At 40.7% G+C, this 17,733-nt stretch overlaps 3 protein-coding genes across 7 annotated transcripts; 1 reads left to right on the forward strand and 2 right to left on the reverse strand.

The window, feature by feature from the left end:
• Positions 1-1,216: 1,216 nt before the first annotated feature.
• On the reverse strand, positions 1,217-3,607 carry gprin3b (GPRIN family member 3b). Its single transcript, XM_071522537.1, has one exon. The coding sequence runs from the start codon at positions 3,605-3,607 to the stop codon at positions 1,217-1,219; it is 2,391 nt and encodes a 796-aa protein (XP_071378638.1).
• Positions 3,608-8,708: 5,101 nt separating this feature from the next.
• Positions 8,709-13,816, forward strand: elmod2 (ELMO/CED-12 domain containing 2). 3 transcript variants are annotated; one of them, XM_071522539.1, is made up of 9 exons: positions 8,709-8,821; positions 9,883-10,030; positions 10,129-10,157; positions 10,707-10,804; positions 10,947-11,076; positions 11,641-11,774; positions 12,106-12,174; positions 12,359-12,492; positions 12,686-13,816. In XM_071522539.1, exons 2-9 carry the CDS (start codon positions 9,886-9,888, stop codon positions 12,841-12,843), a joined length of 897 nt encoding a protein of 298 aa, XP_071378640.1. In that variant the 5' UTR covers positions 8,709-8,821; positions 9,883-9,885; the 3' UTR covers positions 12,844-13,816. The 3 variants fall into 3 exon arrangements, with proteins under 3 accessions (XP_071378640.1, XP_071378642.1, XP_071378641.1); XM_071522541.1 differs by having other exon boundaries at positions 8,730-8,978; XM_071522540.1 differs by having other exon boundaries at positions 8,730-8,902.
• A 482-nt stretch (positions 13,817-14,298) lies between these two features.
• ucp1 (uncoupling protein 1) lies at positions 14,299-16,844 on the reverse strand. 3 transcript variants are annotated; one of them, XM_071522533.1, is made up of 6 exons: positions 16,719-16,844; positions 16,205-16,409; positions 15,671-15,868; positions 15,279-15,380; positions 14,716-14,896; positions 14,299-14,341 (listed from the first exon to the last, which is right to left on the reverse strand). In XM_071522533.1, the coding sequence occupies exons 1-6, from the start codon at positions 16,842-16,844 to the stop codon at positions 14,299-14,301; spliced, it is 855 nt and encodes a 284-aa protein (XP_071378634.1). The 3 variants fall into 3 exon arrangements, with proteins under 3 accessions (XP_071378634.1, XP_071378636.1, XP_071378635.1); XM_071522535.1 differs by lacking the exon at positions 15,671-15,868; XM_071522534.1 differs by lacking the exon at positions 15,279-15,380.
• Between the last annotated feature and the right edge of the window lie 889 nt (positions 16,845-17,733).

The following is a 17,733-nucleotide window of genomic DNA, read 5'->3' on the forward strand; positions in this document are numbered from 1 at the left end:
GGAGCTCCTTCCCTCGGAACATGCTCCATGCCCTCGTTAGGGAATCAGACACTGTCTCACTATTTACTGTAAGTCCAGGCTCAAGACCCATTTATTCAGCACAGCCTTACTGTACCTTAACTCTCAGCTGCCACGTGTCACTCTCTTGCATCTGCCCTGGTATGGCCTGGCCATATCCACTAACGTGCATGTGGGAACGTACAGGCACACACACACACACACACACACACACACACACACACACACACGCACACACACGCACAGCTTCTCTTGGAGTTTGTGATGTGCTTGTTCTGTCTTGTTTTTATTAGCCTTGTTTTTCTCTCTTTTTATGTCCTTTAATTTCTATAAAACGCTCTTGTGACAAACATTTCCGTCTGGAAATAAACTTCAGAAAAGTTCAAAATTCTTAAGCAGCTTTAGAGATCATCAGAACTGCCATACTGACAGTATGACTGCTTGAAATCACTGCCAATGAGTCAGGAAAAAAAAAAAAAAAGCTCAACCTTGTTTTTTTGTTGTTTTAATAGAAAACCAAGAGAACAGAGATTAAACAGGGTGCTTATATGCATACAGTCCCTTTTTGCACAACATAAAGAAATCAGTGCTGCAAAGGTTTCTTGATCAAGACAAAAATGAAAAATAACCCATTGAAAATAAATCTGCAATAAAATAATATAGCAATCTTATAAATATAGGGCCCCAAAACACCTCATAAACATATACCAAATGCACCAAATGCAATGAGACGTTGACTTGATATATAATTGCACAAGGTAATAAAGGTAAAAGGTAATATACTGACAGTAAGTAATATGTATACCCCATGATCAGTGCCATGTACTGTGTAGGTCTGGACTTCATTGCGGGATGTCATACGACTGCCACTGGAACTAATATACATGCGTTTCACTATTATTGCCTTTGTCATTTTAAATACTGTTAGAAGTTTTCTCTCTTTTTATAGTATCATCTATTTCTAGAAAATAAGTCTTGAGTTGTTCATTTTCTGTATCTATTTCCTACTTTTGTCTGCTTTCTTGGATCACAAACATCACAAATGAGTGACTCTGTATACTACAACATTCCAATATGCTTACAGAGATAGCTTTCCCATTAATGTTGCACTTGGCATTGGAATCATCACAAGGGGAGGACAAACATTTTGACCTCTAGGAAAAGGGAGGGGTCTGACTCTGGCTACCTCTGTACTCCACTACTCGAGCACGGAGGAGGGAGGGGGGCGCACACAGCAGTTGGGCCGTCTGACATTTTGCAGCATTGACCTGAAAATGTTCTGCTGCCTCCTCTTGTTCTTCTTGCCATGTTGCGGCGAGTCGACAGCAGAGATAGACTTCCGGATGGAAGTCTGGACAATGAGCTTCCTCTCCTGCTCCTTGATTTTACACTGCAAATGACTCTGAATGGCAAAGCCAAGGGATTCTGGGTCCACAGACGCCCCGTAGACCTCCCAAGTCATCCCTTGCTCATCCCACACCACATCGTGGACGCTCTTCCCTTTCTGCTTCCCGGACTCGTCATCCTCCTCCTCGTTTCTCTGTGGTTCCAGCTTCTGCTTGCCAGATTTCGTCTCTTTCGTCTTTGTCGATGCTTTAGCTCCAGCTTTGGACTGCTCTTTTTTACTGACAGACTTGTTTATAGATGGGTCTGACTTACGTGTGGTGTTTGTTGCTGTTGATGTTGGCAGGGCCTGGTTGGGCTTGGTTGTAACAGTAGCCTTGGACGGGGCAGGAGGATTATTACTGTCAGCAGATTTGGACTTGTTAGCACTCGCTGTCTCTGGGGGTAATTCTGATTGGGAAGAGAGAGCTTTAGTAGAGGCTGTTTTGGCTGCAGGCTTCTGATCTCCAGGTTTACTCTGGGAGTTACCAGCCTTGTCTTGGTGGTGGCTCACGCTCCCCGCTTGCTCCTTCTGCGTGCTGGGTTCAATGTTGATTTGATAAACTGGCTGCAGAGGTGGAGGACCTCTCTGGATGCTGCACAGAGCTGAGCCTGGCTCTTTAGGCTTGGCCCCTAGCCTGGCGTCTTGCTGCAGGGACATGGCCTCTGTGTGGAGAACCACACCAGCATTTTGGTTGGGGCACAGCCTGGCCTCTAGGGTGAGTCTCTCTGACCTGGCATCAACAGAGGTGGGTAGTGAACCTATGTGAAGCTGTGAGGGCACAATCTGGTGGGTGTCCACCTGGTAGACCACAGCCAGGCTCTGGGCCTCCTCCCTGGGGACTGCACCGGTGCTGGGCTTGCAAGGCATGGCAAAAGGCAGCAGACTGGGGCTGGTGGACACCGCCTTACTGCATGTGTTAGCTACTGCCTGAACCTCCACATCTTGAGACTGCTTGGCTGGGCTGGCTGACAGGGAGGAGGTCATGGTGGAGGCCTCCCTGTAGAGCTTGCACTGAGTTTTCTGCTGCTGCTGCTCCCCATAGACAGCTGTGGCAGTCTGGCTGGCTTCCTCAGCCACCTGCCCATATGCTGGCATGTTTTGTATAGCCTGCGGCAATGTGGAGGACTCCTTCTGTGAAGACGCTGGCTGATGTTTATCTAAGGAGATCTGTGTATTCTTTACTGGTTGCAATTCCTTCTCTGGATGTATGGAACTTGAATTCTTACTTGTAAGCCCAGCCTCTGCGTCTTGGCTCTTAGGTGGAGGTGCGGTGGCACTGAACACAGCTGCAGTTTCCGTGCTCTGTTTAGTTTTGGATGACTCTTGCATTTTGTATTCTGTTTGAAGAGGGGCTGGTGATAATGTCTCAAGGGTGCAGGCTTTTAAGACCTGCTGGGGGCATTGTGATTGAGCAGGGCTGGTGGCTGAGCTATGTGAGTGCTTATTTATATGATCAGGCTCTTTAGATTTCAACGGTACATCAGTGTCCTTGTTTATGGCGGCTAAAATACCCTCTGTGTTGCCGTGCTGGGGCGTCGGCACTTCAGATGCTGTGTGTTTTGATTCACAGGCGTTGTTAAGCTTTTGATTATTTGGAGAGACATATTTACTACTGTCCCCTAGAGGTGACTCTTTAGCTGAGGATGTGCCACTGCCCTGCACTATAGGCTCTGCACAGCCCTTGTCTGCTGCACTTGGCCCTTTTACTCTGCAGTCATTTGTCTGCATGTCAACCTTTGTAACAGCAGATGACAGACCAGCCTTACAGATATCCTTCTCCTCAGCCAGGCTCAACATTCTCAAATTAGCATTGCCATCCCTCTGGTCCTCTCCTGTCTCACTCACACCTTGATCTGTCAGAGACAGGTCTGGCTTCTGTTGGTCTCCACCAATCACAAGCCCCGATTTTTCCTGGTTTCCATTGGCTGGTACTGGCATGTCTGACACAACACTTCTAACTGGTTCCCCTCCCTTGGAAGCTGTTTGGGTATGTGGGAGGGTGTTAGTAGGAGCAGTAGTCAGAGACAGGTTATCCTGTTTGTGGTCTGTGGAGGTAAGGGTGGGGTTTGGACAAACCTGAGAGAGGTTTAGGTTAGGTTCTTTAGCCCAGTTGGCATTAGACTCCTTATTGCCCAGCGTGTCCACCACAGCCAGCTGAGGCACCATCTGGACTGTCACTGTCCTTTTTGGGTTAGTTCCCATGCTGAATTCAGTGCTTTAAATACAGTCGTAATCCAAAGTTGGAAACAGGTGTACGATATGCTATCAGTCACTTTGTGAAATTCCCTAAAGGAGGAAAATAGACATAGTCTTAGTTTAAAAAGAGCAGTGTGTGCTTCACTACATCTAGAACTAACAGCTCAGCAATATACATTTATAAATGTGCCAGTGCTCACACATTGTAGACACAGGCAATCAGTGAAAAAAATAATCAGATTAAAATGATAAACATGCATTCAGACATTCCTTTTTGGAATGAAGAACAAAGGACAAGAACAATCAATTAAAAGAGCTTTGTCTAATTTCATCACAGCTTCCCAGTAAAATTAAGATGACCTGTGAATCCAAGTATAATGATCAAATTAATTAGTTAAGATACAGTCGTAACCATAATACTGTCTGTCCAAATCAGATGTAACTCAGAGTAATTCTGAATTCAAGTAATTCCAAGCTACAAACCTGTCTGTCATCTTTTGAGTCAGACTATTTTTGTTATTTGAACCTCTGTTGAAGGTTTATATATATATATATATATATATATATATATATATATATATATATATATGTATATGTATGTATGTATGTATGTATGTATGTATGTATGTATGTATGTATATATATATATATCAAATCGTTTGGTCTAATCAGGCCACTCATGGGGGAAAAAAAGAATAACTAGGAATAACCACTACAGCAGATGCCAGAGTGATGCATCCTTAAAATAGTTTCTCAGACTCCAGCAAAACAAAGTTTACAGACTCTTCAGCAAACTACAAAAATAAGAGTGTGACATGGGTTTAAAGTGCCTGCAGACAAAGGATCTTTCTGAGTAAAAACTGAAGTGATAAAGTCCCACATTTAATGGAATTTCATCATGTGGCCCACAAGTCTCTTCTGGTCAAAAAATCCCTTTGTCTGTGTTTGCTTGGCAGTTCAGTAAACGATTCTACTCTGAAGATGACCCCTAATATCTAAAATGATGAGTGTTATAAGGAGATATCAGGATATATAATTAAATTGATACCATTTCATCTATTGTTGCTCACAGAGGGGACCAACCAATGTGATTTTTGTGTCACTTCATAAGTTTAGTTGAATGTTCTTTACTCTGTTCTGTGATACATTGCGAGCAAAACAATTTATCATAACATTGTTATTATATAAAACAACAATGTCTTTTACAGATTCTTGTATAACACAATTATACAAGAATGATACAATGGCATAATATTTATCTAGAATTTACATTTATAACATTTCAGTGTATCTACTTAAGGCAAAACAATATCAATTTCATTTCAGTTTCTAAATATAATTCTGCAAAATGCCAAACAAATTGAAAATGTCCCCTGAAAACAATCACAGTTATTCATTAAAGGTCTACTTTTCCATTACCATGGCACTTTTAGTGAAAAAAACAGATGAGGTTTGAAAGTGAGAGAGGCACATTCTCAGCTTCTCTTTTGTCCCATAATCAGCCTACTGAAAAATATATACTAAGCAGTGATATGCAGTTTCACCAGTCTCTTCATCCTAGGCCTCATAAGTCTCCATCTTAGTGAAAATCCGACCTGCCTCCTAAAGGTGTAAAAACATCTATTCTCCCAGTGATTTGTCAGTAACAGGGCTTGTAGGAGACATCTGTAATATCTGATCCTTTAGAGTGAGACAAATGAATGGCCCCATGACCAAGACTTTAATCATCCATAGCAAACTATACTTAGGCTACAGAGGGAGCAGACACACAGCAATTGGTAATTTAGTGTTCTACAGAAAGCACCAATTATCCATTTCCATTTCATTGTCACTACTGATGAGCAACTCAACTCCACTCCACATTATGCGCAGTTCATCTATCTCCATGAAGCAATGTTAAACTCAAGCTTATCTTTTGAGTTATTCCCCTTGCTCACAACAAAAAGCATCACCACAACTCTCCAGATTGCTCCTCTTTGGGGAGTGACAGCAATAAATAGAATAGGTTCGGCATTGGCGAAGTCGTCTCTGTAATATTTCTTTCTGGATTATTCAAATCAGAAAAGAGATGGGGATCCTCATTCCTCTCACCATAATAATCAATCTCTTTAGGGACTTTAGACTTCCTTTTATGGAAAATGCATTGATTTGAAAGCATAACAACGCAAGTGTGACTTGAATAAAACTGAAATAGGCCCATTTTAGCTCAGGCACAGATGTAGCCCAATTGTGTCTACCCTCTTATACGATTTATCAGGGTGTCTGTTGTGAAAGTGCAAACATTTATGGAAAGGATAATTAGCTAGTCAACAATTAGACGCCCTAATTATAGGGCTTCTTGCGCGCATCAGTTTAGAAATAACATGAGCAGCGGACGGAGTGCACGCAGAATATGAATTCATGCAAAATGGGAAAAGATCACACACAGTAAAGTGATCCAGACGCCCATGTCAATTAAGATCTATGTTACACCATAGCCTACATTCGCCTTCCTATCCCTCCCTCACAGTTTCAGAGACCACCGGTATTTGGTGATTTGATTTGACCTTGCGGATGCATTCAACATCTGACACGAATGAAAAGACAGTCAAGCGAAACGGGGGAATTGCTTACCTAGAGAGACGGTACCTCCCGTGCATGTCATTTGGGTTAAATAGCTGCGATGGTTCGGGTACCGTGTGCGCGTCCGTGTCAGTGAGATGAGGCTAAACCCCAGAAATGAATATGGAAAATCAACCCAGTGTCGGTGACACCAAGCCACGCCTTCTATGGGAATATGGGTCTTATTATACAGGGATATTGATCCTCGATAGTAGAGAGCGCAAAATTCAAGCACTCTGACTGCGTGCTATAAGTAACGGTCGTCCGACGGATCTTTCACTGAAGTCCTTATCTGAATTTCTTAGTGCAAAAAAATAGCCTGGGGGAAAAAAGAAGATCGACCTATCACCCTCTCTTTTTGGCTTTGGCGCTGTCCTCAGGCTGTTTCGACAGACTGAATTGTTTCAAAGTGCGTTGTGCAGAGACACGAGATAAATAAGCTATGAATGGGATATTAATAAATGAATGGGATACACGATAAGAAAGACTGAAAATCATGTTTTTAACAGCCGCAGGCATCCATACCTATAGAGTCACTTCTTGCGATTGAATTTGATTATTTAGAAATGCAACAAAACAATCTCTCGCTATAATTTTCATATAGGATATTATATTAGGCTATATATAGGCTACTTTAGATTTTCAGTGACATTTGTATCGTATCCTTCTAATAATGTTAGGATTAGTAGCCTGCAGTTCTTTTTCGTAAGGGGGGAAGGCATGATAAGAAATAGAATCAGGGTTTGTTTCTAAACAGCCTCCATCATCCGTACAATAGATTAATCCGAACAATTTCTGATTAGAAATTAGAAATTCATGTCTAAAATTTAGATATTGTCCTGTAGCCTACGTTCTAAAAGTTTTGCTCTATGATATTGCCTAAAGGAAAGACGTGCTAAATAGCATTTTTGTCCTTTTTTTCTGCGGGACATAAACGTTAGCCTACATCTGTAGTCCTACATTGCCCAAAGAAGAAAAAAAACACAGAACAGTCTCATTACGGCCCAAAGCTCTGCTAACTCCAAGATACAGCATTTTCAATATACTGTATCCAGAGGTTTATCTGCTATCTGATCCATTCAATTAAATAGCTGGGATTCACTTTCATCTCTCCCATGGTGTTTGAGGAAAAAATATCATGTGTTGTGTCGGTGCAGGTCTAACCAGTTCGATTATCAGAGTCAACATCAGCCTTTAAATGTCTATATTTCCCTTGCTCAAGCTCTGAGACAGTTGTTCTGATACAAATTGTTACTTTGAGGATTTAGTCTTCAAATGTAGGTCTGATCCAGGAGCTCTTGTAGGAATGCAGTAGGCTAATTGTATGGGATGGACCTCCTGCCCTTAGAGCCCAAAGGGAGTGATTAGGTGAGCAGGCAGACCTCTTCCCTTCTCTCAGAGGCTACACCATGCCTTAATTACTGTCGAGTGCACCATTGGAGAGCAACTTAATATAGGCTTTGATTTGTTGTACGGATTTGTTGATGTCACAGCCTTTGGCTTCAGAGAGAGGGCTTCTGTACTGCCGATTTAGAGAATGTGACACTGTTGGCATTGAAAACTATAATCTATAACGATAAAGAACAGCCTGCTCCCTGTGTGTGTGTGTGTGTGTGTGTGTGTGTGTGTGTGTGTGTGTGTGTGTGTGTGTGTGTGTGTGTGTGTGTGTACTGTGCTGTCTCATTATTGGCAGCCGCCATATATGGCGGAGACGCTACTGCTTATACCCCTGAGAACCGAGTAGCCTACTATGTTTTGTATTGTGAAGACCTATGCCACTGGTCCATGATTTTGTGAATGTAGCCTACTCTACTGCAATATTTGTGTCCTTGTACCGTTTTCTTCTATGTGGACATAAATAAATTGTAAAAATGTGTGTGTGTGTGTGTGTGTGTGTGTGTGTGTGTGTGTGTGTGTGTGTGTCATTGACATGATTAAGTGTGCAGTCCATCAGTCCATAGGGGTTTTGGTGCAGTTATAGTGTGAATCTGGCATCATCTTGTGGTTTAATTGGGGAAAGCAAATGCTCAGGCAGGAACCCATGAGCTGAAATGTCAACAACGATTATCAGATTGCGGGTTATGTGAAAATCACTCCACTGACCTAGGTCTGTTTTCTAGCTGCATCAACTACATCATTTTGCATGAAAGGTTGTCTCCTGAACTCCAGCTGCAAAAAAACACGAAGTAAGGTTTGGGCACCTTTAAAATTTTTCACCAGTAGGTAGCGCCGCAGCAACATTAAAGGCTGACCTGGGCTGTGTTCAAAGACATCATGCTAGCCAGCGTTCATATTTAGCTGCACCTAACTATCTTGCTGCGTAACAGCCAATTCTCTTTGCAGAAATTTGAAAACTTTAAATCATAAAAAGACCATTTGCATAAGTCTCTATATAAAGTTATATGTAAGTGTGCAGCCTAAAGAAAAACCCTTGCATCTGTACGGTTGTTGACTTTTCTAACATACCAATGCAGCTGTGTTTCTGAACGTAACCCAGACAGATTGAATGAGTGGTTGTTGTCAACAGAAACGCTGCTAACGCAATTACACCGCGGTAGCTAGCTAAGTTAACTTTAGCTATATCTTCATCTCTGATAACGGTGTCTCCGCGAATAGAGGGTAACAATCACAGATTAAATTGAGCTACTTGTTCGTGGTAAATATTAGCAAGTAAATAAAAATTGGTGTGAGCGACCTAAGGTTAGTCACCTCACTAGCTAGCTAGGCTAACATCATGACAACCTGTTGTCTGTGTAGTTGACTGAAACAGTCATCTGTGAGTTAACGTACTAACTTCACAACGTAAATGTTAGCTAGGAGTTTGCAACCTAAGTTAACTTGAGTTTGTCTTTGAGTGACCGGCCGATTTACTAACCAGCAGGCTAACGCTACTGAACTAACAGTTAGCTGTTAGCTGACGGTATGAGAAGGGTTTCTGTAGCTGAATGAGCGCTTTTGTCTGGAGTTAGCGTTGTGCTATCAATCCCACTGTCCTGGCTGTTTAACCCTCTAATATTTTCTACAGCCGAAACCAAATTTACCTTCCTTGATAACGCCAACTTCACTATTACGTTAGCTAGCATGCTGGCTGTCGTTTGCATGTATGTTACTGTTAACACCAGATCAGATAGTCTGTTCATTCAGTCACTTATTAATTACGTTGGTTTTGAATTCACAGCAGTCTGGCTTCACCGAGCATTGGCCATTGTCATTCGAGCCAACGTTAACAAATACTGTAGATCGAGACAAACTAATCTTATCATCTCTTCTCAATGATCAGATTTGTGTGCGCAATAGGAACAATGAGTTGTTTTTGAATGGTCCTGTGCATTAGGGTTCAGCATGTATTTAAGACAGATGATAGTCATGATAGTGGCATATTCTCTGTGCTTTGACCACATAGGTTGGCGAGCTAACTAGGTTTAAAAGGAATATACTGAAGATACCTTACAGTTAATTCATTGCCATGTAGTTTGCTGATTCGTAGCTACCAGGACATTTCTTTACAGTCATAGAATAGGGAGACATGCAAAGTGTATGTTAAAATAATTGGCAATGAAAAGTGCTGCCCAGCCAGGGGCTTCCAAAGGCATTGAATAGCCTAAAATAGGCTATAAGGCTTGGTTGTTCTGCCTGAAGTCCACCAAGTGACTGATGTCTTATTACTGCTCACATTGTAGAAAATGCTGGGGTATATCTGGCAGTATTTCTACACATCCTTCCTGAGATACTGGCTGAAGTGGGTCATCAGACTTGCAACTGGGAAATGTGAGCTGCAGAGAATATGCTTGGGGTACGAGCCAGGGGCAACAAGGACAACAAAAGCAGGTGAGTCATCTCAAGTCTGGCCTAGATCTGCTGCTTACCATGTCTTTTCCCAATGTTTGTGCAAGGTGTACTTATCTACCTGTTTTGTCCCATTATAGAATACTCACTCCAGGCATCAAAGAATAAGGTAAGAAGTTGTTGCCAGTGTTTACTGTAGATTTGATTTTTTGTAGATGTGGGGTGTAGGGATAATCTTGGTTCAGGGGCCCAACTTCATTCCAGGAAACTAGATTAATACAAAGGAAACACTAGTTACTTTACTACTACTGAGATGGAGCTATTCATTATCTTTTATGAACTCCAGTGTAGGCCTATCCTGTGATCTTAATCAATCAGGCTTTATCTTTCACCACACTCACCCATCTTGGATAAACTGATGACTCCACTTATTAGTTATGATTGTAGTTTATAATATATAAAGTAATAATTTTCTGATAAACAGTCCATTCAGTGACAGAAGTGCATGGTCATCGTTTTCAGAGCTTTTGAGGTTGACTTTGAATTGCCTTTTCACCTTCGCTATTTGATAGCATAGACTACAATAAAGACCAATGGGTCGGTTTTCTATCTAGTAGCTAGTTATAACCATGCACTCCTTCATTTCCCCCTTTAGTTTGCTCTGACCACCTTGTTTTCCCTCATTCCATCTCTCCTGTCTTACTTTCTTCCTCTGTAGGTTTTAAGAGATGCTTTGCAAACCAGCAAGGATAATTTGGAGCAGTGTGTGGACCAAGTCATGAAAGAAAAGAGTGTCAAACCCCAGCAAGATCCCAAGTAAAGTTACTTCTTATCTGAAATTACTGTTATCTAGAGGTTGCTTATTACCTCCAGTTACTTGATTTCCAAATCATATTCAGTTATGTGTGATTTTGAATGGTTTGTATTAATTATTTGTTTCATTTCCCTACTTTTCTAGGTTCAAGGAAAGCCTACACCTTTGTCTATTACAGATAACAGGATACAAGTGCCTATACACATCTGTGGAAGACTTGAGAAAGGAAGTCTTCAACTCAGAGAAAGTAGAACATGAGGCCATGCTTTTGAAGGTTTGTGCTCCTTTTTCGGGGTCCATACATTATTAAATGCATTATTAAATAAGTTGGTGTTAAGGTGTTTAGCCATGATACCCTTCTTTAGAACTGAGTATAAGAAGCTACCACACGCTTACTAAAACAGGTGCTGGAGGGTTATGTTTTACAGTACATCTTTAAGCCTTTATGGATTTGAAATTTGGCGCTCACCTGTAATACGATGTGAAATAACAGTTGATCGAAAGCTATTTTCCAGGGGCTTTAATAGCATAAACATAGCTTATGATTAAACATGACCTACAAGATGGACACTGAGAGCTGTTTACGCTAGATCAAGAGAAATCACATGTATAGTTTTTGTGAAATTAAGAAATGTTATTTGGCTTAAAGTCATGTTAACCATCTAGTTAATCAGTACAATAAAATGATTTAGATTTGGGTAATAGATTGATTGTGAACCCAAAATGTTATCCACTACTTTAGATAAAATTATTAGTCATCTTATGTGCACCTCAGCCATCTTCAATACAGTGGCAATGATAGTTACTAACTCTATATTTGTTGTATTTGTACTCTCAGCTATGGGACCTGCTGATGCCAGCAGTCAAACTGGAGTCTAGGGTAACCAAACAGTGGGGAGACATCGGATTCCAAGGAGACGATCCCAAGACTGACTTCAGAGGAATGGGCATGTTGGGCCTAATCAATCTTGTGTGAGTGTCTCTGAATGAAGATGATGAGAGATTAGTTACAAAGAAGTACAGATAATATCAATACTGACCATTAATTGTGATTTGCCAGAAAATTGTTAAATGAGGAGCAGCAGGAGCCTTTCCACACCCCATCTCTCATAAAAATATCTTTATACATTATTTAATTCATATCAGTGCACAATAACATTCAGAAATGTAATTATAAAGTTAATATAAGTTGATATAAAGCTTGTACAGGTTGTCAGCAATTAGGCTATTAAACCATATGTGAAGTGTGTAATTTCTTTACAGTGAATGATAATTTTACTGTAATGTTTTTGATTTGTTCCAGTTTTTTCAGTGAAAACTACACAGAGGAGGCTCGTCAGGTGTTGTCCCACGCAAACCATCCCAAACTAGGGTAGGAGACTATCAAACATATGACATCAGCATATTGTTTTCAGTAATATGTGTAATATATTTGGTCTTCATCAAATAATTGTATCTAATCACCATAGACTTTATTGAAACAGATATTTCACAGTTCTCATGGTACACTGTACACTACACAAGTATACTACTCATTTGAGCTGTACATATTTCAGATATTCATATGCCATAGTTGGGATCAACTTGACAGAAATGGCCTACAGCCTCTTGAAGAGTGGCGCTTTGAAACCCCATTTCTACAATACAATACTGGGGAAACCTGAGCTCCCACACTTTCATCAGCTATACTGTGAGTAGAAATCACTTTATTCTTTATTGTATACCTCTGATTCTTTGCATCTGCAGGTCTGTTGAAAGTGTGTTGTTTTGTTTGTTTCCTCAGAAGACAAACAAGGAGTAAATATTGCAGGAGAAGGAGAAATGTGGTTGGTTGGTGCTTCTAGAAAAGAGTCCTTAAACCTCCATGTTTGTTCCCCCTGCAGGTTACCTGGCATACGAATTTGATCAGTTCTGGGTGTCAGAGGAGCCAGAAAGCATCATGCAGTTCAATCACTACAGAGAGAAGTTCCACAGCAAAGTCAAGGCACAGCTACAGGACCCTAATGTGTCCCTCACATTGACTGTCCAGCCTAAAAACTAACTTTATTCAGGAATAATCTCCGACCACTTTCATCTTGTATGAGCAACCAAGAAGGCATGGTCTGACCAATGCTGGAGCTGGTCGGACCACTGAAGCGTTCCTCAGAAATTCAAATAACTAAACCCTCTTTCATTTGTTTTTGCAATCCATTAGCCATAGTTTGGTCATCTTTTAGTTTCACAGTGATAGTTAGGGGTTTTACAATAGAGCACAAATGTACCACCCTATACCTCAGAAATGATCATTCCAGTTGTTAACTGTACTAAATAAAGGGGAAATGAAAACTGCTGCAGAGGATTAATAGTGATTTGGGGTGCTCTAGTGTTTTTTCTTTTTGTAAGGGTTTGTGCATTTTCAGCAAGCAGGCAACCAAATTGTTGCAGTTGAAGGACAGTAATAAAATGAGCGTTGAATGAGCGTTATTGAAAATTGGTGGTTAACTAGGCTTGAATATTATGTAACCTTGTTTTGAGCTGTCTTGTGTGTATTTATGTAACAATGCCTATTTGTTCTCACAATTGTCCTGCTCAGGAATTTGATATTTATGTCCAGAGTCCAAGGCTATATATGACTGAAATAGGGAATAATTTGCATTTTTTGATGCTCCATTGTGGTGCCCTTATCTTAAAATTTGTGCATGTTTTAATGTGTTTTTGATACCATTAATGCCATCTGTATTCTGTAATATAGGTGATGTGGAAATCATAATGGTTGTCTTGCACCCCATTTCACATATTTGTATGTGACCCAAGACTGGTATTTCAGTTTCTTTCTTCTTTACCTTTTATTTTTATGTTGTGATTTGCTTTTGAGGAGGATTTGTAATAACTAACACATCTTGCTCAAAGTTAATAAAAACACATTTTGATGCTTTTATGTGAGTGTGAGGAAGCGAGAGCAAGAGGGATTATCTAAAACAAACAAAGCAAAACAAGCACAGTTTGTGTAAAACATGTCAAATATATTTAGGACTTACATAAATATGCTGTTTTACATTTTGGTAGGGACACCCATATTTTTTGGTCATTGTATGTCAGTGTATTGTGCGCTTGCTGAAGCTGCCCTGAAATTTGGGATCGGCAGATTTGGAAGTACAGGTCTTAAAGTGCAAATGGGTAAAAACAACCTGGTGTTCATATCATTCACTCCCACAATATTTGGAATGAGCTCTGTATGCCAGATCATAAATATGAAAAGAGAAATACATTTCTCTTTATGTAGTATCAGTTCAACATATAGTTACATATAAGGTAGATTGTCCATTATTCCTTTTTGAACAAAGGATTTGCTTCTTTTTCACCACAGGACAAGAAGATTGTTGAACAAAACTGAAATCAATGTGGCTGAGGTATTCCAGTCAAATCGACTTTTGTTTGAAACAGGAATTTCAGTTGGTCTCCATCTTCTTCTTGGTGACCATCATGGCCCTCTTGATTTGCTCAAATGACACAAACATCATACATTCCATGATCCCAACCTCAGAAATGAGGGCACAAATCTGCAAGGAAAACAATGAAAAAAGAGATTGGTTAGATTACACTGAGTTCTAAAAGTTGACATTTTTACCCACAGCATAGTGGAATAACTTAAAATATTCTTAAACATTATAGAAGAGAAGATAAAAAGAAAAAATGCGTTGGTGGTAAAGGCTTTTTAATATTTTTCACTGCAAAAAGTGTGTCTTGGTATAATTTTGGATTTTTACATTTCCCATGTTCAAGTACTAGAGGCCATGATCTCTCTCTCTTCATACTGTTGCCCTTTTACATAGTGTAAACGGCTTATCAAGCCTTTTTTGTGTGTGTGAGAGAGAGACTGTGTGAATGTGTGTGCGCGAGAGATGAAGACAAAGAAAGACAGAAAGAGCTTTACCCTTTGTAGAAAGCCGTCGGCCCCTCTTTGGTCAACATGGTCCAGGCACAGTTGATAGCACTCTTGTACTGGCCGGGTGGTGAGTTCATGTACCGGGTTTTCACCACGTCCACTGGGGAAGCGATCACCGTGGTGACGAAGCCAGCACCAAACGCAGAAACAAAGTGGCAAGGCAGATTGTCTGTGGGGAAGAATTTGAAAAGATATTTAATAAAACTGTGAATCAAGCCATTAAAGAGATAGTAACTAAAAGGCCTTTGTTATTAGCTGAGCAGTATAGAAAACCGTATCAGATTGTGTAATCGTGTGAATGGGGCATTATAAATCATTGAGATAAATGTGGTATTAACTGAGTACAGCACTCCGCTGAGAAAATACACCATGTACTGTACCAGCGTGTATTCTGTTATCAGCTACGGTGGATACAAGAGTCAAAGGGGCGAGAGGGTGTGTGGAATTCTGCCCAATCAGCTGTCTCTCTTGTTGGGATTGTGTGTGTGTCTGTGTGTGTGTGTGTCTGTGTGTGTTAGAGCAGGCACACATGCATGTACACGCTCACTCACCCGACATCAGGTTGTGTCTAAGGATGGCCTCTTTGATAAGGTCATAGGTCACCAGCTCTGTGCAGTTGACCAGCGCGTTTCTTGTGATGTTGGGTAGTGTGCCTGAAGAGTTTAAACAGGAAACATAACAATAATTGATATGATACTAATGCCTCTAAATACACCTTTAACGTTGCCACCAATTAGCATGTGAGGGTGTAAAGCTTTGAAAGTTATCACTGAATAGCATCTGCCATATATCAGTTAAAATATACAGTGGCAAAGAACATCATGGGTCTTGTGTTAACTTGAGAGAACATTTTGTTTTTAATGTCTTGCACATGGCTATTAATACCCAGAGAATAGCTTCTTTGGAAACATGCTTCTGATCCAAAACCCATGAGATGCTGCACCTTTCCAGAGTCCGCGTAAGCCCTCGTTCTGGAAGATGTGTTTGTAGGCCTGCATGGTGCCATTATAGCGGCGAGCCACCCCATCCAGGTTCACCTGGGCCTGGAATCGAACCTTGACCACATCAGTGGGTTGAGCGAAGGACACAGCCATGGCCCCCGTGGTGCAGCCAGCCAGGATACGTATAAGTACACCCGCGTCTGAAGGGAGGTGCAGGGGGGGGGAGACAAAGATTAATGAGAATTATGTCCTGTCTGGGTCTCAACACAGGAAACCCTTTCTAAAACTTGAAAAAGACTCTTGCACTCTGTCTTCTTCATTTCCAATTAAATCTCTTAATCATACATCATCTATCTTCATACATGCATCTTAAATCTTAGGGCATATGTTTATGACAGTGGGAACACCAGTACATAATAGTCTATAAAGCTGTCAGTTTTTTCATATGCACCCGTCACCAACAATATTCCAGTGTGCGAAATGCTCCAATTGTTAAGATCTTGTCATGTGCATGTACTGTAAATGCAACCACTTACTCTCTTTGTCACCGGTGTAGAAATTTTTGACGTTGTCGTAGAGGCCGATTCTGATGGAGGCGAAGCACAACTGTCTCTGTAGCCCGGCTATCAGCCCGTTATACAGAGACCTGGGCCCTTCTGTTCGGATCATGGTGCTGATTGTCCCAAACACCCCCCTGTAGCGGATGTTTTTGGTCGCCTCCACCGCCTTCTCTCCCTGAATCTGGGGGTCACAGATTGTAATCAAGGCTAAGAACAACTTTACTAAGTACAGGACAAACATGGAAAACTTTAGGACTAAATGGCACACCATTATCCACCATCAGACAGTGTTCCTAAGTAGTATATATCCAAAGAGTTATAGAGATATATAGAGTATCTACAGAACATCATGACAAAATATTATCAAATGCATTACTGTGAACATGGAGAAAACATGTAGTAAGCAGCCATCAGCCAATAGGTCCTGTGATATCGGAGATTAATGAACAAAGGTTTTCTTCTTCTTTTGTCAGCAGAACTGAACAGATACCTGCAGTCTGACTTTAGCTGTGTCCAGAGGGAATGTGATAAGGTCAGCTATGCAGGCAGCTGCTCCAGCGCTCATCATCTTCACCCCCAGTGGAGGGGGAACGTCCGAGGGTTTAAGTCCCACCATGTTTCCTACTAATTGGGGGGAAAACTATAGACAGACATGCACACACATACACAATCAATATGTGTCACTGTTGTGCTACCTGTTAAAAAAAACTCCATATAAACATTAAACTCATATGTGAAGCTTTCATAAATCTGTATAAATTGAGAGCTGAGTGAATAATAATATCTCTTATCAGCTATATTTGCCTAACAATCAAAGTGTAGATTGATTTATGATTAAAAACATAAAACAGACATGCACTTACATTGTCTAAAATTTAAGATTCCTTTTGATCCAAGCCAGATTGTAATCCATAAAGGGCCCAACTCCAGCGAGAGGAAAGATGCTTCTTCTGCTCTGTATTTATATGATTTCTAGCTGACTTTTTTATGACATCCTCAGAGAGGCGTTACTGTGTACAGGAGCTTGGGTCAAATCAAAGTCCACTGTCTCCCAGAAAGTCAATGTTCAATTTAGCTCACAGTGGACTGCACAACAAACACTTTTGAGAAAAACAACTATTTAACTTCATCATTCTTGAAATGAACATAAGGGCACAAAACCTTTTTTTTGTTTTTCCCCAAATGCAACTTCAATATCTTTTAATCAAAAGTTTGGTACCACCTGTAAAATATCATTGTTTGGAATGTGTTTTTTTCATCCCTTCAAATATAAATCAACATAAGTCCCATATTCACATTCAATTTATTAAGTATGGTTTTGGAAATACCTGTGGGTTTCCCCTGTGCTTTGTGTCTGGCACGGACTTAATAAAGTAATTATTTACTTCATTACACCAACTGTCTGCGCTCAGCAACAGTCATAATACGGTGCCATCAGATAGGTTAGTGGGAGGTTAGTCTTTGCTCTCAGCCAATGACAGTAAGCGTGCGTTAGAGCTGATTGG

The sequence above is a fragment of the Centroberyx affinis genome, unplaced genomic scaffold (genome assembly GCF_046629955.1).
Source record: "Centroberyx affinis isolate AG114_WGS23_722 - 3 ecotype Tasmania unplaced genomic scaffold, CSIRO-AGI_Caff_v1 ptg000999l_1, whole genome shotgun sequence".
NCBI classification, from domain to species: domain Eukaryota; kingdom Metazoa; phylum Chordata; class Actinopteri; order Beryciformes; family Berycidae; genus Centroberyx; species Centroberyx affinis.

Excerpts from the sequence above, each read along its gene's own strand:
- ucp1 (XM_071522533.1), bottom strand. The coding sequence starts at position 16,844 with ATGGTGGGACTTAAACCCTCGGACGTTCCCCCTCCACTGGGGGTGAAG. Across the intron at positions 15,869-16,204 it reads CTACACCGGTGACAAAGAGA|ACGCGGGTGTACTTATACGT; the intron begins GTAAGTGGTTGC and ends ACCTCCCTTCAG. Across the intron at positions 15,381-15,670 it reads CTTACGCGGACTCTGGAAAG|GCACACTACCCAACATCACA; the intron begins GTGCAGCATCTC and ends TAAACTCTTCAG.
- elmod2 (XM_071522539.1), top strand. The coding sequence starts at position 9,886 with ATGCTGGGGTATATCTGGCAGTATTTCTACACATCCTTCCTGAGATAC. Across the intron at positions 10,158-10,706 it reads TCCAGGCATCAAAGAATAAG|GTTTTAAGAGATGCTTTGCA; the intron begins GTAAGAAGTTGT and ends CTTCCTCTGTAG. Across the intron at positions 11,077-11,640 it reads ATGAGGCCATGCTTTTGAAG|CTATGGGACCTGCTGATGCC; the intron begins GTTTGTGCTCCT and ends TTGTACTCTCAG.
- gprin3b (XM_071522537.1), bottom strand. The coding sequence starts at position 3,607 with ATGGGAACTAACCCAAAAAGGACAGTGACAGTCCAGATGGTGCCTCAG.